Source organism: Bactrocera neohumeralis, chromosome 3, assembly GCF_024586455.1.
Source record: "Bactrocera neohumeralis isolate Rockhampton chromosome 3, APGP_CSIRO_Bneo_wtdbg2-racon-allhic-juicebox.fasta_v2, whole genome shotgun sequence".
Lineage (NCBI taxonomy): Eukaryota > Metazoa > Arthropoda > Insecta > Diptera > Tephritidae > Bactrocera > Bactrocera neohumeralis.
Genome location: NC_065920.1, coordinates 78,165,972 through 78,187,355, shown reverse-complemented (window position 1 = coordinate 78,187,355; position 21,384 = coordinate 78,165,972). Strand labels below are relative to the sequence as shown.

At 36.7% G+C, this 21,384-nt stretch overlaps 3 protein-coding genes across 5 annotated transcripts in view; 1 reads left to right on the top strand and 2 right to left on the bottom strand.

The window, feature by feature from the left end:
• Positions 1 to 17,860, bottom strand: part of LOC126753192 (40S ribosomal protein S8) — a 390,246-nt gene extending 372,386 nt beyond the window's left edge. The window contains exon 1 of the mRNA XM_050464431.1: positions 17,857 to 17,860. Within this exon, the coding sequence (XP_050320388.1) occupies positions 17,857 to 17,860 (4 nt within the window). The remainder of the gene's footprint in view (positions 1 to 17,856) is intronic.
• LOC126753181 (angiotensin-converting enzyme) overlaps positions 1 to 21,384 on the top strand; it is a 139,850-nt gene that overhangs the window by 33,405 nt on the left and 85,061 nt on the right. The gene's annotated exons all lie outside the window — the stretch shown is intronic.
• On the bottom strand, positions 15,847 to 20,991 carry LOC126753184 (uncharacterized). Of its 2 annotated transcripts, XM_050464421.1 has the most exons (3): positions 20,954 to 20,991; positions 20,767 to 20,879; positions 15,847 to 17,564 (listed from the first exon to the last, which is right to left on the bottom strand). In XM_050464421.1, the coding sequence occupies exons 2-3, from the start codon at positions 20,776 to 20,778 to the stop codon at positions 16,296 to 16,298; spliced, it is 1,281 nt and encodes a 426-aa protein (XP_050320378.1). In that variant the 5' UTR covers positions 20,779 to 20,879; positions 20,954 to 20,991; the 3' UTR covers positions 15,847 to 16,295. The 2 variants fall into 2 exon arrangements, with proteins under 2 accessions (XP_050320378.1, XP_050320377.1); XM_050464420.1 differs by lacking the exon at positions 20,954 to 20,991 and having other exon boundaries at positions 20,767 to 20,931.

Here is a 21,384-nt window from a genome sequence, read left to right as displayed (position 1 = left end):
TATCTCAATTTTTACTAAGTTACAGCTTGCACGGACCGACGGACGGACAGACAGATTTTCAACTTTTCTTATCAGCCTGATCATTTATATATACATATAACCCTAAATCTATCTCTATTGGTTTTTCGTGATACGTGCAACAGTTAGGTGAACAAAACTATAATATACTCGATCTCCTTTTTTGCACGGTTAACTGGAATAGTAAATTACTCGTGCAAAAAAAACATCATGAAAAAAAATCAGATTTTCATATAAAACTAACTATTAGAACCAATTTAAAAACCAGTTTGTGCAAAAAGAGAAAGACGTGTAAAAAAATCTCATTTAAATGTAAATCTACTATCTATTTGCACCATGAGAACTTACATGGTATTATAAATGTACATATGTATTACTGTTAAAAGGAACAAACGAAAAATATTCTAGGAATGGCAAAATAGCAATAGTAAGTTTCAAATTTGAGTTCAAGTTGAAGAAATGATCTCCAAGTTCCTTTTAGTTCAAACTCGTATTACGATAACATGATCTAAAATGAACCTGCATTTACATATGGAATTTATAGTATACATATTGCAAAAAAAGTACATAATTAAAATCAAAAACTCGTGCAAAAAAAGAAAAACCGCGTCAAAGAAAGGGTAAATAGCAGGTGTACAAAACACCGTGTAAAAAAAATCTGTGCAAAACAAAACTGTGCAATAAAGAGGTCAAGTGTACTCTGTAGCAACAGGTTGCAACAGTATAATAATATCAGCGTGATGAGCTGAGTCGATTTAGCTAAGTCTGCAACTGTCCGTTTGTATATAAGCAAACTAATCAATCAGGCTTTGTACGGAAAAATTTAGTATTTGACAATATATCTTTATAAAATTTTGCATATATTACTTTTTGAGCCAAATTTCTAGATCGGACTACTATAGGATATAGCAGTTATACAAGCCAAAAGATCAGATTCAAGTGCTTGTGTGGACAATTTTTACATTTCATTTAAGGTTATATCTTCACCAAATTGTGCCGAATTGTTTGCCACACATCTTCAAAAGACCTGAAAACCCTGAACATTTGGTTAATTCTTATCCGACCAACTAGCCTACTGGCATTTATCTTGAAAGTATTCGAACGAATAATTTTATGTTAGCTTTTGCCGGTGTTGGAAAACAAACAGCTTTCTCCGAATCATCAGCTTGGTTTCAGAAAATTTCATGGCACAATTGAAGAATGTAATAGGGTAGAACACTTTATAATTGATGCTATGGAAAAAACTAAATACTGTGTTTGACAAAGTCTGGCATCTAGGCCTATTATTCAAATTAAAGGAAAAAACTATGCTTTATGGTTTGCTGCTAAAGACTTGCTTGCACAGTCGGATGTTCTACGTTAGATGCTGGGATGCCGAGTCGTATTAGAGACCTGTTGTACTCGCTCCTGTGCTCTACATTCTTTCTACAGCAGACCTTCCAGTGGTCAACTCTGACTTTCGAAAGACTAAGTAAAAATAAAAAGAACTCAGCTAAGATTAAAGTTATCCCAGCTCCTTGGACCAAGATCCCGAAACAGTCCGAAGAAAAAATTGCTTATTTAAAAGGTATTACTTAGGCATTCAAATCTGGAATTGTGCAGCTTAATCAAATTTAAAAGTAATTCAAACTTTTCAAAATAAAATTCTGCACACCATAGTCGGGGCTTCTTTCTATGTGAGAAACAATGTCCTCCATTAGGGTCTAAAGCTGTTTACTGCAAGGGAAACAATCGAAGAATTTAGTTGGCGTTACTTCTTCCGTTTGGAAAATCATTAAAATATATTTGCGATTCAACTGCTGAACAATCGTTGACAACGTAAAATATAATTCAATTAATTTAACGTCTAAAATTTTATTTTATTTGTTTGTTTTCAGTTTTTTTATTTATTTAATGTCATACCATTCAACCATAATTCATTTTCATTGTGTTTTCATGAAAAAGTTATTGTTTTTACACTTAAGCAGATTCTAAATATATTGAAACCCAAATTGGGCTAACCCATGCCCAATATTCAAAGGAATTGTTCAGATCGGGTCACTATAGCATATACCTACCAAACAAACTGAGCGGTCAAAATAAAGTTCTTGTGTGGATTTTTTTAAATTGTGAATGGTATTAAAACCCAGTATTAGTCAAGTTACCATTTTTTCTTTTTACTATATGATACAAATAATTCTATCTTATGTATTTTCCTTAACCTGCCAAAAATAAACGTTCAGTGAACAGAATTATTACATTCTGTGCAATATATTGCTTTAGTATAAATATGAATCAAATATATATATTTTGCATGTAATATAAGCGATACAAATTCAAAATGATACAAAAGAAACAACAACAAATAAATATTTAGTTAGCTTATTTCATTTCCGCGCATGTGCTTTGTGCTACAACTAACTCTGTGCTACAAATTTGTAATTTGTAGAACCAACATGTTGCGTGTTGCGCTGAGCTTACTACCTTAATAGAATAAATAATCATTGCTTTAAAAAGGCTAGCGAATTTAGTTTGGAATTCGATAAATTATATAATATTTATATTTCAAAAAGAAGACAAAACGCAAAACCAATAATAAATCTACACACACACCCTTGTAATTTTGCATGAATTTCGAATTTATTGTTGTTCAGGCATACATACATTACTCATGCGCACCAACACATACGCATATCCAAAAGCAAAAATTCGATTAGACTTTGACTCGTGGTGCCCATTCGGCTGTGGTGAGGCATGCGCCAATTAGCTTTGGTTTTTCACTCATTTTTCTTCTTATTTCAGCGTAATGCCTTGACTCGCATGTTATGTATTTATTTTTATTTATTTATTACAGTTTGATAGCTTTGCGTTCAAGCTTTACACCGGCGAGTGCCATTTTATGCGCCCAATGCTTTTTTAGCTTAGTGAACGCCCCGCACATGCGCTTATGGGTGAACTAACTAATTTAAGAAATGAGTGTGTAATTAGTTGACTATAATAGAAACACGCCAAAAAGGAATGAAATCGGTATTGTTGAACGCACACAGGCCGCATGTGTAGAAGAAATCAGAAAATTAAAGAAAACTGTAGCAATCATTGCTACAATACAGCGGGTGAGTTAGGGTGGGTCGTCTTTGCAGGAACAATTTTAAGGAGAGTGAAAGAAAATGAGTAAAAAATTAAAACACGTGAAATGACATATTTGTACATCGAAATTTTGTATATCTCATATTCAAAATAAAATTAAATTAATAATATTTTATAAAGGCAACTTCAAAGCTTTTCCAAACGTATTATAGAAAAAATGGCTTCTATAATAAGACAGTAATTTTCTTGGCTTTTGCTTTAACCAAAAATTCATAACTCTACCAAACTTTTTTTTTTTTTTATTTCATCAACTTTTGTGCCAGCGTTTTGTTTGGGCCCACCTTAATGTCGCTATAAATTATGTGTTATAAGTTATATGTTGCACATGTGGGCAATTGGTGCATATTGTTGTTGGCAAAATAATGTGAAAATTTAGTGAATCGCAGCAATTGCCTCATAGAGTGCTTAATGAGTTTTGAAAATTGTGCAATTGAATAATTATGGAGCAACCAAAACACTAAATGCCAGGAAAAGTGCTGCAGTGAGATGGCGAAAATTTGACGATTGCAAATAGTTTTAGGAATGTGGAATATGGGTAAGAAATTAAAGTAAAAGCAAATATTTGGTTATTATTTAAAACCAAGAAAAAACTTTAACTTTGGTTGCACCGAAGCTATATACCCTTCACATATACAAAAGTTCTTTGGAAGAATTTCATTCAGATCGTTCAGTTTGTTTTGCTACTGTATGCCATAGTGGTCCAATATGAATAACTTTTTCGGAGAATATACCGTTGCTTTGGACAATAATCCATGCCAAGATTCGTGAAGATACCTCCTTATATGAAAAAATTTTCCATACAAGCACATAATTCCGATTGCGCAGTTTGTATGGCACATATATGCTATAGTGATCCGATCTGAATAATTTCTTCAGAGATTGTATTACTGCCTTGCATTAAAATCCATGCCAAATTTCGTGAAGATATCTCGTCAAATATAAAAATGTTCCATACAAGTACTTGATTTCGATCATTCAGTTTGTATGGCAGCTACATGCTATAGTGGTTCGATCTGAAAATTTTTTTCGAAAATTTCATTATGGCTTTAGAAAATAACTTATGCCAAATTTCTTGAAGATATATCGTTAAATAAAAAAAAATCCATACAAGCACTTGATGCCGATCATTCAGTTTGTATGACAGCTATATGATATAGTAGTCCGATAGTGATGATTCTAACAAATAAGGTGGTTATTGGCAAGAAATGGAGGTGTGCAAAATTTCAGATCGATATCTCAAAACTGAGAAACTAGTTCGCTTATATCAGACGACGAATGGACATGATTAAATCTTCCCAGCTTCTTACGCTGATAATTTTTATACATTTTTTATAGAGCTTCTGGCACTTTCTTCTGTGTGTTACAAACTTCGTGGCAAACTTAATATACTCTGTTCAGGGTATAAAAAATTGAAAAATATAAACAATTGGGAGACTTGAGAATTATGCAATTTTTCGATACGAAAGTATTAGCAACTACTTTATTTTGAAATATTTTCTGTAAAATATTTGAAATATTCACTTTTAAATTCACTTTAGAATTACATAAATCGTAGCTTTTCTTTCCATTGAGCCGCCACAAAAGACTTAAGACACGAACCTGCTTATAATTGAAACTGGCAATTGTCATTTGCTGCTTGTTGTATTGAATTGTCGCCATTAAGAAAGTTGTCATATAATTTTAATTGCTTTCTATTTTGGCAACTAATTGCTTTTACTGAAATCCATACAAAATTTTTCTTTTTGAAAAAATGCCAGTAATCAATTTTCGCCATAAACGTTGGCTTTTATCAGAAGTGTGTTGCAACTTGTTTTCATTTCAGCTTCCTATGCCGTCAATCTTACGCGACAGCAGGTACTGAACGACACTAATAAAATCAAACAAAAATGTAATTCATTGCTTGTTAAAGTCTGACACAAATCAGCTGTCATCGATCAAGCGGCAATGACGCGGAAAGACCAGCAGCAAAAACTTCGTAAGCGCCAGTAAATACCGCGCTTGGTCACGGACTGATTAGATTAAAATGGCTTTTTAGCACCCAAATTGACTGTTGACAAAAACCAGCGATGGTTAACAAATTAATTTGAATCTCGCTTTGCATTCGCCTGGCGACAAAATGAAATTGCTAAGGAAATGCGACCGGCACTCAACACCCGAAATTTGTAATAATAACATTGGAATACTAAAATATTAAGGAAAATATGCCAAAATGCCTGCTGCCGCCAGGCCTGCTTGACCAGCTGTTTGTAGTCGCCGCCGCAGCTGCGATTCGCTCACTTTTATAGACATTTCCATACGCGGCGCGGCGCTTACAAAATGAAATAATAGTGTAAGTGATGCTGGCGGCTGCACACCTACCGGCTTTTGTAAGTGCAGGTTTGCATTCGCAACAACTTTTTTTTGTTTTTGCATTTGGCCGACTGACTGATAGTGCGTGGTGCGGCAGAAAGCGGTCTGCATGCTTCGCGGTTGGCCGACTGGTTGGGTCACTGGGGCTTGGTGCCGGTGCAACGGGTTTGATTACAAAATATATTTACCTCTCTTTTTTCAAGGAAATGGGATACGTCGAGTTCCTAAATTTATTACACCGTTTAGCTTTTGCTTGCACAATTTTTTAGCCTCGCAAGAAACACGAAATTATTTCTATTAATAAGTATGAAAATCTGATAGATTTGATGACAGACCGATTTCTTGGCCATTTCGTCGCTTTTATAATACGAAAAAATAACTATAATTTGTTGGTTGAAGAAATGTGTACTTAAAACTGGAAGTGCCGAGTTTCCTTCATATGACAACTGATTTTTATCAAACTAGATTGAACGAAATAAGGAAATTTGTTAGCGAAAGGCCACATCAAAGGCTGCCGTTGGTAATTATCCGACCTCACAAATTAACATTTTTTTGGTTTTTAATATATTTTGAGGCGTCACCTTTAAGTGCCTGTTTTCTTAATTGGAGTCTAAAACTGATTATGTTATACGTCTAGAATGGAATCTGCAGCATAAGAAAATACAAAATAAACAGTTATACGCGCAGGTCGAACGAAGAGGTGGACCTCCCGTAACCTTTTCAATTTCTTCCGGAATGAAATATGAAAAAACTAGCATTGCCTGGTAATGACATTTGAAAGCGATGGATTTTGATAAGGGTCTACTCCTACGTGCATAGCTTTGAATTCCGGTTCATTATGGTATCTATAAAATCCTAAAAACTGCATCATAAGAACCTCAGAGGTCGACAAAGCGGTTTAAGCCTATCAAAAATTTATTGAGACGGCTAATCTCAGTTTCGGCTAAGTCTTCTTGTTCACCAAAGGAAAGATTACCGAGAAGTTTCAGTGTCAGTATTGCAAAAACCAGAAAATGAGGAAAAAGGTGCCTAGAAGTTTTCATCTCACCCTACTCCAAACAACTTGGAATATTAGCATCTGGGAAGATTTTAAGCCTCACTAAAGAACTCTGCTCAAGTCAAGTGGTTCAGCAGATCTCTCGCGTTCTACTCTAGGTCAGAAGAATTTCACAGTGCACCGGAACTGATTATCGACCAGCGTCTGCTAAGTAGGGATTCAACTCGGTCACATTCCAGATTCTGCTATGACCACGCACTCAAACGAGCTTGATGTTATATTTGGTGAAGTCAGGCACTCTTTCATTAGCTTTTAGCGCAAATTTCCCTGACAGAGTTTCGGTGTGTCTTTTTGAACCCCTTCATAAATCCAGGCTTCCTGGGCTTTAGAGAAGACTTCGCAACAATACACCTCTCGAAAATTTCCAAGAATGCTATATTTAAATAAACTAGATGCAATTGTTGTTGTAGTGTGTAATGCATGAACCGATGTGAAAACACTTGTCGGGGAAAAGAGAATTCCTTTTATCTTGATAAGTATAAAATATTAAATCCATTTAGTAGGATAGATATAGAAGCTGAAAACTCAAGATTTGGCGAGAGAAAACCCGTTGCTATCATGTTTAATACGAAATACTGCTCCTGTCTGGCGTCCTTGAATTTTTTGGTGTGGATTACAATGCCTCAATTAAAGCCGCTTAAAAAAGATACGGAAACTATTTTTTAAACAACTCTAAACGAGTTTTCGCCCCAATAATTAAATAACTAACATTATACCGATGTTGCACATATACAAGGGGAGTTAACTGGCCCATAAATGCATGCGCTTGAATTGCTAATGGCAACAACGGCGGTGATCTTGCCCTAAACCTCGAAACATTGACAAAGTGAACACTCAAAATGGCGACACAAAAACATTACAAACGCAAGAAAAAACGAAGAAAAAAGGTGATAACTGTAGACTAACGGTTCATGTGTGTTTAGCGCGACTACTTCAAATGAAAATAGTCAATCAAAGGAATTGGCAAACAAGAAATGCGGCACGCACTTGTCGATACAGCGCTACTTGGGTAGTGGGGGATTGTTCCGCAGTTGGACAAAGCAGCCAACAAAAACAATACAAAAACAGTACCACAAAAAACCGATCGAAATCAACGAACAAAACAACAAAAAGGTGGTTAGTGAACAAACTACATAAAACAACAACAAGAAACAACAATAAGAGTACACAAAAATGACAGCTGAACTTTGGCAGCGCAATTTGCGGAAAAGCAAAGCGTAAAAAGTGCATTGTGAACGCACCCAGCTGATGGTGGTTGCCGCACAAAGCCGTTCACGTTCGAAAAGTCAATAACAATGTGCGAAAAATTATGCCGTGAATGGACAGTATACGCTTATAGTATGCTATTTTTATGTCTGTATGGGAACAGGAAAAATTACTTGAAAATTTATTAAAAAAAAAAACCGCGGAACATTTTTAAATAGACCGATAAGATACGTGCACCGGCGCCGGTTGGGAAATGCATGAGATTAAATGCTTATTGGCGCTGCTGTGTACAGGTTTTGAGTGTAATTAAAACGTCTGATTAAAGGGTGTTTTGTTTCGACAAGATTCTTGAGACGTAGTTTGTAACATGCAGAAGAAGCCGTTTCCAGTCTGATGATATTAGGACGAGAGTAGTTGAAAAGTTTCTTTAAATTTTTAGCTTAGCCAATCTATAGCTTCTCCTTCTCCCATGACCTCATTAGTAAAAGTTTCAGCCTACTTTCCTATTTCACTTGTATGAACGACTGGTTATAGCATAATTGTCTGTTTTTCGATGTCATCTTGCGTCCTGGCGATGGTGGCTCTCCAGTAAGCTCAGCAAACGCTGGTCAAGTACCAAAACCTGATACTTACCTATTTAGTACCACACGCATCACGGGAAAAGCTACAGACTTAACAACAGGAAGACGAAGAACCACAAGAACTGCATAAGTCTTTACGGGTCTTAATTGAAGTTCTCTAAAATAAGTCTACTTATTACCTCTCTGCACAATCTTTAGACCCAACAAATGGACTTACTTGAAACACAGATGCTGCCTTGAATGCTAACTGACTTACCAGTTAAATCAGAGACCATGTTATACTCACATAATCGTAATCGGCCTGAGCGTTCATTTATTCAAGTTCTGTCACAGAAGGCCCAGCTTTTAACTATATACTTGAGCTCTTCGCTCGGTAGGTGCCGCGTTTTTTGATTAGCGTTGAAGTCGCAGCCTCTTTCAGTGAACTAGACTAATGAAAGTTAGGCGTAAGCATTAATCAGGCTGGGAGTCATGCTGTCTAGTTGAGCTCTTTCAGATCGTATATGTCCCGTGTTGGCCACTCAACTGGAGTGATGACGTATTGCCGAAATTAAGCCATTTGTAGAGCTCTACAAGTTAATATGCGTTGGCAGTTTGGGCCACTTAACGTGTGGTCCACTCCCCTCCTGAACACTTAAGATGGTTCCATCCCTTGATGTATTGCACCTAACCGAGGTAGAGTTTGGTCGGAGCCTTTTAGCCCAAACGCAGCAGAGGAATTTCCGGGCCCGGCTTGAACTTAATGCCAGCATAGATAAAGGCTGGATCACCGATATAAGAGACTTTGGCTACAAAATCTGGCTCCACTTCGGTACCGTAGAACCGTTTGTCGTGGGAATTATAGAAATTATCCCCACCGTCGTCAGCTTGAAGAGAAGCTGCCTTCTACGAGCATCAAGTGATCATTTCTTGATTACGTCGACGACACTGAACAGAGCGCCAAACAGATTACGGACGAAATAAACACCAGACGCGCACTGACTGTCATTCACGGTGGAGCCATTGACACCTTTACCGACTCCTTTCCAGTAAATGAAGTACTTGTAGTTAAACCACCAGACTTAGCAAACGAAAATCTCAATTCGCTAGAATTAATATAAGTAGAATTGCTGCAATCTCTGAAGAAAGTAACACATCATACCGCATCACCCTTTATTGTATTGCGCAGCCATGGCGCAACATGCTGTTCTTGTCCGTATCTTTTATATGTGTGTTTGGTTTTGATTTTCTCCCCACGATATTACGTAATCAATGCGCAGATAAGTGCAAGTGTTGTTAATTGCAAGTCAATTTTTCACAACAACAGCACATTTTGAAGAAAGAAAAATAAAAACTAAATGCGCCAAAATATGCACTTTCACACAAGTGCAAGCGGCAATGCTGCTGCCGACCGACACATATTACATACACACTCGTGTGATTACTCATACACATGATTATGTAGCATAACCGCCTCGCCATATTATTTTCGTAAGACATATTTTCCATGCCAATAAAGTTGAACAGCGAAAATTCGCCATCAATAAATACAAGCAGCCGGAATGGTTGAAAAACGCGCAGTCTGCCGCTGACCGGCGCCTGTGGCACTCACTTATGCTGCGCACGGACTTTTGTGGCAACGCCAGGCGTCCATTAGTGGACATAAACGGTAATAAGAGGATATGTGAAAAGTAAGGCGCAGCAACACTTAATGCAAATAAAGCAATTTCGAAAAGTTTGGGTTGCCTGGGGGCCAAAACAATTAGTTATTATGTTTTATAAGTGATGCTAATATTTTGCAGGAGTTGTTGTGGAGACAAATTGGGAATATTTGGTCAAAATCCCCAACTTTAGGCTCATCTAAGTCCAAGTTATGTTTTGCGCTGAGGTTTCAATAATATTACTAAAGACAATGCTAAAAATTTAAAAATAATATGAGGGGTCGGAACATGAAATCTCTTCGCCTTGATGGAATCGAGGATTCAGAGTAATTTTTGTAAAGATCGATAGATGGTGTTCTGATGAAACAATATACATATGGATCGTGACTCCTTAGGATCCTACAGTACTTTATCATATAAGGTATGCTCTTCATATATTTCTATCTCGTTTGTAATCAACGCCAAAATGGCGTATGAAACTATTTTAAAAAGTTGAAATTACCATAATCCATGAAGATATTACTTAAATTTTATTTAGTTTCCTTGAGTGAGTTCGCTATAATGTCTTCACTAAGCGGGGAGATATAGTAATGTAAATAAAAAATTAAATAACTTTATTCGAAATGATCTCTTAAGTCTCTATATATCAATCAGATCTGGTTCCCTGATATTCCACGTGCCAGAATTTTACAACGAAGTAAAAAAAATTGCAGTCGAACCCTGAACCCCCCTTTTTTGTTACTGTGCACGAATAATTGAATTCATTTAAATGTAAATTGACCACATGAAATGAATGAATGAATGTATAAACGAGTGAGTGCGCAATGCAAGTGCTGCCATATAAGCTAACCACACATGCCACTTTCGTACCGGCTGCTGCCGCGCTCGTCGCACGTAACAATGAGGAAGTTTTACAACTTGCTCCAGATATGTGAACTAATACGCAAAGGCGTCGAAAGCAAGAATTCAATTTTTTTTATATAATTTTTTTTTCGATTTGTTATTTTTTCAATTGATGTCTGCCACTTTTGTAGTTATAACTTTTATATAGCATGCAATATTTTTTTAATTATGCTACTAAAAAAATTAATACAAAACAAATTAATAAAAAAGTGGAATATGTAAAAAAAAACAGGTGAATAAATAATTAAGAAATTGGGAAATACTATCTGATAAAATTTGACCCGGATTGGCAAAAAAATTCAAAATAACTTCCTTTTTAGCCGATACAATCGTGACAATGTTTAACCCAATTATACATAAACTTGTAATAGCAAGCTTTCAAACTGGGATGACCTTCAGTAAATTTTGTTTTTTTTTCGTATCGACTCATTCTAGGGTGGGCATTCATGCCCTAGATTGGTAGACTGTTTCGACGTCATCAACGTCTCGTCTCCAGTAAAGATGCATTTGATGACTGTAGGGCTCTCAGCTACGTTATCAAGCATCTCGTTTGCGACCTCTACTTGGCGTCGTTTTTGCAAAAGATTCAAAACTTTTGATGTGAGTTTAGTTATGGCACGTTTTATACCCAAAATAGTAACCAAAATGTGTTAAGTCGATCCGAAAGATATGTGGAAATCCTCTGCAATCTCTCTGATGACAACACGATGATTTTCAAGCACTGTTCCTTTAACATTTTCGAGTTTAACTTATGTATTAATGACTTGCAACCTTCACTGAATGCTTTGTATGGGTCCAATATCTGTGTTCGTGATAAAGTAGATTACCCAAAATACTTCTTAAATATTTTCGACGATTTGTGTTCGGGATTCCATGGAAAACACACAATTTCAAAATCGGCAATATAAAATTTTCTCTTCGTAAAGAAAAAGCTTCCCAACATAGAGTTATTGAGATATGCAAATCAGACTTCACACGATTTGGCAGACAAATTTTGTCGATTTGGTGCAGTTTAAATGGACCAGTCTGAGTAAGATTTCATCAGTTATTAAGTAGGTTGCTAAGAAATTTATAGTATCCTTCATTTTAATATGAGAAAATGTTCAAGAATTTTTCACTTTTTTCAATTTTAATCATATATTTAATATTTACATGTCTTGATAATTAGTACCAGTTGCTTTCATATATATATATAATTCAAATACTACACGCAACCATGCCCAAAAGTTGAAAGAAAATCCGACGCATGCGTAAGTGCGGCATACAAAGGCGCTAGCTGAACTAAGCAACAGCCATTTACCAATCAATCATTCAATTCCATCGCCCGCGCAGCCCTGACTTCAGTCATGTACTTCCTTATTACATACATATACATTATTTATGACGACATTTATGTATGTATGTAGTTGTACATAAATTTGCGTCTATACGGAGACTTCCAAACAAAAAATAATACTTGAAATAACATTACAAAAGAATTCATGCATAATTACACATATTTATTGCATTTTAATTGCACTTGTTGCTTTAAAAAATATTTATTGCGCCGAAGCAAGCATTGTGAAGGCTCACAACGAGTGAAACATTGAACTGCCAAGTATGTTTTGGTTTTGGTTTTTGTGTTTTTCTGGCGCTGAATAAATTATTTGTGAACCAACTTGCATTCTGTAACTATATTCGAACTATACTATGTATACATATTGCACTAACTTTTGCTGTTGAGTGTGAAAAGTTGCATAAGTAGTGAGTTTCGTCTAATTTATGGCTCAACTCAGTAGCTATCATCTATTTTTGAACAGCTCTAACTTTTTTCAACTTCCCCGAATTTAATTATTTTTTTTAGTTAAGTGAAGCTTAAAATCTCATTCTTCCAACACCATATGGTATGACACAATGTGTTTGGCACCACTGTAGATATACTACTGTAACAACATCTATTGACAAAATACGAAAAGACTTTTTGGACTAACCAATATGTAAATATTTTTTTGCTCCAAGCGGCTAACGATACTTCCATGTATTGCATTTTGATTCCTTTATTGTTTAAATATTTTTTATTTTATTTTATGACAATTGCCTTTGTAGTTCGACTATATTATAGTTTAAGTAATATATAGCTCAACTTTTTCAGAGTTTGTTTATATTTACAATAAAGCACATTGCTTTGTTTAAAACATACTCAACTTTAAATTAAGCCATGTGATTTATAATTTTTCCAAAGAGTATGTAATCAAATGAGTCCGTGACTTCCGGCAGACATAAAAATAGTCAAACATTAAACTTCCTCTTATACATATTTTACACACCAAAATAAAAGCACAGCTCTTTAAGACAACCCTTGAACTGCAACGGTTTCCAGTTTAGTTGTATGTAATACCTTAATTAAAAGACATGTTCAAAGCTGACTAAAGGAAATACAAATAAACCCACATTTGCTAGCTTTCTGGGGATATCCGGTTTAATGTAAAATTAAGTACGACTTAAAGCTCGCTCTTTGCACCATACTGTACTTGTTTTCTTAATCAGTTATGCTGCCTGTGCATACTTTTAGGCTTGCTGTGAAAATTTGCGCTTTGGAATAAGGCCCGCCAAGTAAAATGCTTTCTGAGTATCAGCGATCAATGTAAGAAAAATAATTGCGAATTATTTTTTGCATACCCGCAAAGTTTAATTCAGAAAATAGTTTCGGAATAATTTCCCATTGCAAATACCGACTTAATAAATATTTGGAAAAGTAACAATTATTTATTTGTACTGAATAGTTGTACTACTATAGTCAGAAATTTAGCAGGCTTTTGAGAAATAAATTTTGTTGCCAGCGTCGACCACTTGTGCATTTGAAGCTTTGAAAAGCTGTAGGCTTGAGCTGCGTTGATTTCATAAGAATTATTGATGTTTTATACACTTATGAAAGCTTTACGCCGAGACAAGAAATTATAATATGAATATACAAGGTCTGTCGCAAAAGAAACAGAACTTTTTAAATAAAAGGTCTGTCGCAAAAGAAACAGGACTGTTAAAAAAACAACAAAAAATTAATATTTTTCAAAAGTTATATTTTTTTTATTCAAAGTAGTTTCCTTGTGCTTCGATGCAGCGTTTATCCCGGTCAATTAGCATTTCAAATGAGTGTTTAAGATAATTTTTCGGAATGCTCCTGAGAATATCGGTCGTCGCCTTTTGGATAGCTGAAATGTCCTGAAACCAGTGTCCTTTCATGGGCAAATGAAGTTTTCCAAATAGTTTCCAAAGTTTTCGACAAGCGTCGACCGATGACACGGCACATTATCGTGCAACAGGCGCCAGGACCCTGCCTCACGGTATTGTGGTCGAGCACGACGAATGTGTGACAAAAGACGCTTCATAACACCAAGGTAAAACACAGCATTAATCGTTTGGCCAGGTGGGACGAACTCTCGGTGTACAATACCTTGGGATCGCTTAAACTACTCATGCATATTACTACGGGATAGGCACTGATCACCATAAACTTTTTTCACGTGAAACGTGAAATTATTTGCTCACTGAAGTGTTCTCTCAATAAGTTCATTGATTGATGCGATATGTGGGAAGTGACGCCGTTTTGTTGAAACCAAATTAGGCATCAAATAGTCGGTTATCAAGACGTGAAAAAAGTCGTCATTGACGGTTACGTTCTCACTGACAGCATTTTTGAATAAACATGGACCGATGATTCCACCGAACCACAAAACACGCCAAACCGTTGTTTTTCCTCTTGAATCTCTCCAGGCTTCTTTTCGCTTCAAATGAGGCAGTTTTGCTTGCTTACATAACTATTGAGCCAGAGTATTGGATCTTCCTTGAACTTTTCAAGAGCCCATAGAGCGATGCGATATCGCTTGGGAAGGTCGAGTGACTTCAGTTCCTGCAAAATACATTGTTTTATGCTTTCAATTTAAGATCTCATCGTAAAATGCGCCATGTCGTTCCATATGTCAGTCTGAGTTGCTGCGATCGATGCCGAATCGACTATCCACGGTCTTCGTGTACACTGCGCGCTGGACATGGTCTATTCGATCGAATATTATCCAATAATGAATGCTGGGTCTCAAAAAAGCGCGAGAGTTGATATGCAACTCAGGGAATCTTGGCTACTAAATGAATATATGTGTCAACATTCGAAATCCGCATTAGCTTTGACTTTATACCGGATCTCTTGTTTATGGTATCGCAAAACAAAATTCTAGCGGCTTTTTTCTCTGCCCAGATACCTGCGAGAAAGACATGGGTGGATAGACGTCGTTGGAGGTGAGGGACAGTGAGCGCCGAAGCTTGAAGGGAAGGTTGAAGGCGGGGTATATTCTTTGGCTTTAAGTTGATGAGCTGATAAGGAAGGTCATCCTATCCTCGATATCGGTTGAATGGAAACGGGTTAGTGCTCTCTCCTCGTGTGTTCTACTATCGAATAGCTGGGCTCCGCGGTAACTTGGCTAAAGCTGGACTACCAAAACCGATCCTAAGGGATCCAGTGAGGGAGTTTGGGGAAACCGCTTCGATTAGTTTATGTTAGATCGCTGATATCTCTTGGATCACACTTAGATTGCTTAATGCAGTACTCCTTTTTGAAGCCATTAAAAATAATACAACAATTTCTCTTATATATTCTTCGATAATGTTCTGTCGTCATTTTATTTACATAATTAAATTATATACAAATTAATAATTCGTACAAAAACAAAGTTCATACCATTTTGTTCATTTCTACAGAAGATATGATTGATGGAGACAAAATTCGATATGAAACGCTTGCAAAAAGTTTCAGTAAAGACACTGTGCAAAATTATGAAATTTCTTAAGTGTATCTGGAAGTAAACGTTGCAAACTACGAATCTGTGCTTTTATAAAAAAATGTAGGTGTGGCAGGCAAGCTTGTGGACTTCGTAGTAAATGAAAGAAAATGTTTAGAGTCAGAGAAGAGCCAAAATATTCTCGTCTACTATTTACATTTCATTCGACTCTTTTTGTCTCGACATTCCTTCCAATTCACGCTTAACTTATGTAAGTTCCACACCCTCCAATCGTATGCCGAGTTGTCTGCCCATTTTACTTCAAATACGTGCCACTTTTGACAGTCTCCTCGCACTTTTCGCTGTTGCGCCGATATCCATTCGTCGCCGCCATTTAATTCGAAATTTTTATCACAAACTAAAAACTAAATTATACATTTGGAAAAGCAGAACTGAGAAAGAGCCAGAGAATACCATAGTCTCTGTCTCATTTCACTTCAATTCATATTTCCGCGCAATTTTTTAATGTAAATTTTTCGAGCAATGATGGCCGTTTTTTTTAAATTCTCAACTAATTAACCGTAATTTCTAGATGTACATATGTAAGTCTGCTGCCTTTTTACTAAAAAGTCCCTCACACCCTCAACGAGTCAAAGCATTTGGCAATTTACTTCTTCTTGTGAATTCCGTGTCCATAGCTGATCGAATGGCCACCATAGCCTCCGAGAGAGTGACCACCAAGGGAGCCAATGGAATGGCCACCGTAACCGCCAATACCACCATAGCCTCCGCTAATTATCGCAGCCGCTGGCGCAACATGGCTCTGAACATGGACGGGCACTGGAACTGGCACTTTGTAAGGCACGTGTTGTTCAACGGCCACCGGGACGTGCTGTTCGACATGCACGGGGCGTGGTACATCGATTGGTACCTTCACCGGGTAGGGTACTTTGCGTTCGACTGGTACAGGGATCTCCTTGATGACGGGATATGGCCTGGGCACAGCAACTTTGACAGGCACAGCCACGGGACGGTCTACATGGACTGGCACTGGATTATCGACTGGCACTTGCACAGGTATGGTGATACGCTTCTCGACTGGGTATGGTACGGGCTTCTCGACAGGTACTGGGTATGGTTTCTCCACAGGTACTGGGTAGGGACGATCGACGGGTACTTTGACGGGCACTTGTACTATCTTTTCGACTGGGTAAGGTTGTGGCACATGTACAGGTACTTTGACGGGCACTTGTACGATCTTCTCAACCGGGTAGGGTTGTGGTACCGGTACTTTAACGGGCACTTGCACGATCTTCTCAACTGGGTATGGTGCTGGGACGGGCACTTTCACTGGTATTGGGCGGTCCACATGTACGGGCACATGTACGTGAACAGTTTTCTCCACGGGGTAGGGTTGTGGTATATGCACAGGTACTTTGACGATCTCTTTGACTGGTACATGTACGGTTTTCTCAACGGGGTAGGGTTGTGGTACAGGTACTTGCACTGGTACTTGAACGATTTGCTCCACTGGGTAGGGCACGGCGCGTTCGACTTGATAAGGCACAGCGACTTGACGTTCCACGTAAGAGGTTTGGACATTAGTGGGTACAGAAATGCCACCGCCGAGTCCACCGCCAAGTCCACCACCCAAGCCACCACCGAGTCCAGTGCCGGCAATGATGGCACCACCACCAATACCGCCACCATATCCACCACCATGTCCACCACTTAAAAGTACTGCGCCACCATGACCACCGCCGTAACCGTAGCCGGTTCCGTGAATGATGCCACGTTTTTCTTGTTTCTTCTCGGCTGTGCTGGATGGCTTCACTTCGGAAGCGGCGGCTGCGGGCTCAGCAGACTTCGGCTCCGCTGATTTTTGCGCTTCCTCGGCATAAGTGAATGCTGATAAGGCCAAGAGGCCGAAAATGAACTGAAAAGAGAACAAAAAAATTTAGAAGTGAGCTTTTGTGGTATTGTGAGTAGGGTTTAACTAAAAGTCGCTTCATCGAAATTGAATTGAATATTTCGTAGAAGATATAAGAGACCAATTCAAATAGTGCTGGCAACTACGTCTGCTATCATTTCAGCCAAGGGGGTTGATAAAATTGGTTTGTTTGGTTTTTTTTTATATTAAAGTCTGCCACTTCACCGCAATTTTATGGTATTCAATATTCAATTCGCAACTAGTAAATATTATATAACCAAAAGTAGGCCATCAATGCCCATTTTGCGTGTTAGCACATTAACCTGCATTTTCTGCTGAACCAAAAATGGCAGCGCTTCCGCACCAACCAGTTCCAAAGGCTCAGCTACAAGCCTGAACTGGTCGGCGCATGCCATTTCGGGCTTGTAATTCGGTCGTCATGCGCAAACGAAAGCAAAATTAATATTTCTGGTACGTAACAAAAACAATCGGAGTGGCTTTAAATAGCGAGCATTACGATGCAACATGTCGAACGCATGTCGGCGCTTCCTTTTCCACTGCGGTCAAGCGAAGTCAGTGACCAAAATTGCTCAGCAATTTATAGCGAAAAAGTGAAGCTAATAGCTAATAGCAGAATTTATTAGGAAAAGCAGACAAAACGGGAAAACAATGATATAATAAAGTTGCGTGCTTCTGTTTTGAATTAATAACGCTGCCACATGTGGCACGGCATGTTAGTTGGCCGGCTGAGGCACTGCAAGTGAAGTATGCGCGAATGGCATGTATAGAGAGCCACACTGAGACTACTACTGCATTGTTGTTGTGTTAACTGTATTATTTTTATTATATTTAGTTGCCAAGGCACGGTGCGTGCTATGAAATTGCATTTTTTTACTTTTCCGCGCGACTTTCGTTTGTGCGTGTCTGTCCCACCTCTTTCTCACACCTTTTCGCCACTGCTTGCGTGTGTTTTGCTTAACATATCAGCGCTTTTGTGGCTTTTGTTTGCACATCATCAACAACCGGCTGCGCTTTGTTTTGGCTGCACTGCTTGTTGTTGCTTTGGCTTTGAGCCAAGTTCAATGCGCATTCGAGGTGTGAGTATTCGGTAATATTATTCATGAAAAATTTCGGTTTTTATTTTTGTCATTTGTGAGTTTTAAGGGTGCTTCTGCATTTCACCGTTGCGCTGACAAGGTTAATGGTGGGCAAATTTGTCATGTATTATTGCGTCTGTTGTACGTGTGAGGGAAAAGCTGGCTTTTAGCCAATTCCGCTGATTTGGCGGTGTATTGAGGGTTTGGTGGAAGGGCGGAGCAGTAATTGAATGTTTAGCTACTTGTTTTGTATAGAACATCTATCCAAATTTAATAATGATGTAATTGCTGTGGTCATTTATTGTTTTTTGCTATATATGTGTATATTTGTATGCGTATATGGATCGATATTGTATATTTTTTAAGTTCGTATAGACAGCCATTGCTACCCGCTCATGGTTTTTGGCGTCTTGTGAGAACATTTTAAGGTTAATTTGGTGAAACAAAAAAATTTTTGGCGCCATATGAGAACATTTCACAATTATTTGAGCTAAGAGTGGACAAGATTATAACAGTTAAATTTTTAATCTTTCTAAGCCATATATTAGGGCATTTATAACTTTCGGTGGAAGCAAAAGTTAGTTTTTGTGTTCAAACCTTATAGCTGAGATAAAAAATAGTGATAGTATAAACTTTAATATTATTTGTTTGGAAGTATTCAAAATTATTCGATAGTAGATGAAAATTATAATATTACTAAAATCTCAAGTTTTTTTTATTTTATGAGTAAAGCGTGGCTTCGAACACTTAATAATAAATACCGCAAACCGTTAGCTTCTTTTTATTAAAAACGTGCTTATATTTAATATCATATTTTATTGTGTCTGCATTGCAAAGGGCGAAATTTTATGTGCTTTTGCGGAAAAATTTAACTCAAAAAACAATTTTTATTTTCTTAACTTTTTTTAAAATTAATTTTTTCAAAAAATTTTTTTTTCCAAAAACAATTTAAAAAAAAAAATATTTTTTCAAATTTTTATTTATAAATTTATATTTAAAATTTTTTTTGATTAAAAACTTAGTCTAACAAAAAGAAATGTATCAGGCAACTCAAACAGTCTTGGCCTGTTTACAACTCAGTTTTTTATCTGTACTATTCCAGCTAGTAATAAAATACTTGAAAACAATATTTTCAACCAATACTGCATGCAAAACTAGAGTATGGTGAGAAAAAACACTTCTGCAAAGTTCTAACTCATGAATTACTTGAAGTAAAAGCTTGATATAAAAGACTTAAGGCACAAACTTTGCCAAAGTTTTTAAGTGAGACAAGAGTAAAGTTAATTTGTTATAGTTTTTCTGAATAGACAAAATTAAAGTTTTTAAATATTTTTGTTTTTTTTAAGGTAGAAAAACTTAAAGTTTTTAATTTTTTTATAAATAAAACACATTTAAATTAATTTTTTTTTTTTCAATTAAAATTTTTTTTTTTTGAAGTAGAAAAAATTAAAGTTTTTGAATTTTTTTAAATGGAAAAAGTGACAATTTTTAAATATTTTTTATATATTCTGAGGTAGAAAAAAATTAAATAAAAGAAACTGTATATATTTTTTGAATTTTTTTCAAACATTGTATCTTTTTCTAACACTTTTGTTCATTGTAGTGGCCAGAAAAAATATATATGTTGCAATAGTTCAAAAAAATGTACAAATGAAGCTATTGCAAAAATTTTTGAATTTATGGCACATATTTTAAAAAAAATTTTGCGACAATTTAAAAAAAAAACGCTTTTAAACTCATATTTTAGCGAATAATGCTTTACAATTTGCTTGAAACTCATAAATATAACTAAAATCGAAAAAAAAAATATTAAAAAATATTTAGCTCAGCCATTTGATATAAAAATGCCACCAAATATTCATTGCATGATTATGCATTTCCAGAACTAAAATCTCTTGAAACTTGCTGTAGTTGATTTTAACACCACTTGTGTCTAGCAGCTGCCTTCGCGCTGTTTCGTGACTTATTTATTTTGTGTAAAATAATCACTCAACACAGTTTTCTTATATTCATACAGCACCGTTAAGTCTTTGAGTCTCTTACAACTGTTTCAACTTCTGTTTTCTTATATTTAAAGTTCTTTAATTTTCTTCAATTTTCACACAACATACCAGAGATTTCATCTTGTTTCACAAATTTAATTATCACCAACAACAAATGCGCTGCTTTAACCACTTGCTTTGCTCGTCTTTTTTAAGTATTCAGTTAAATAAATGAAACGAATCTGAAATCAAAAACACAAATACTTTTAGCAAATCACAAATTGCTGATTGCAAGCGCTTAAGTCAAATATATTACTTGGAGGCTGAGGTCGTTCTAATAACAACGAACCTACAACAGATACTGAATAATTTTGACCAGCCGCCACAAGCTTTTATACCGACGCACGCTTATAGAACCACCGCAAAGCGTTGACGGGCGGTCTGATTAGCGGGCGTGAAGGGAGAGGCACGGATGCGACCAACGACAGCAACAGCAACAGCAACAGCAGCAGCAACAGAAGCAGCAGCAGCAGCAGCCAAAGCGAGCTCTGCATATGATTGCCGACAGCGCCAGTGCCACTCACGAAGACTTTTGCAATTAGCTATTATTGCCATTATTGAAACAACAACAAAAGTCGTGAAGCAGTAGTCCATATAGTTGACAGGGGGGAGGGGCGGCTGCATGTAAAGGCATCAAAAATGCTCAGTAGTAGCGGTCTGCGATGGTGAAGTTATGGAAATTAAGCG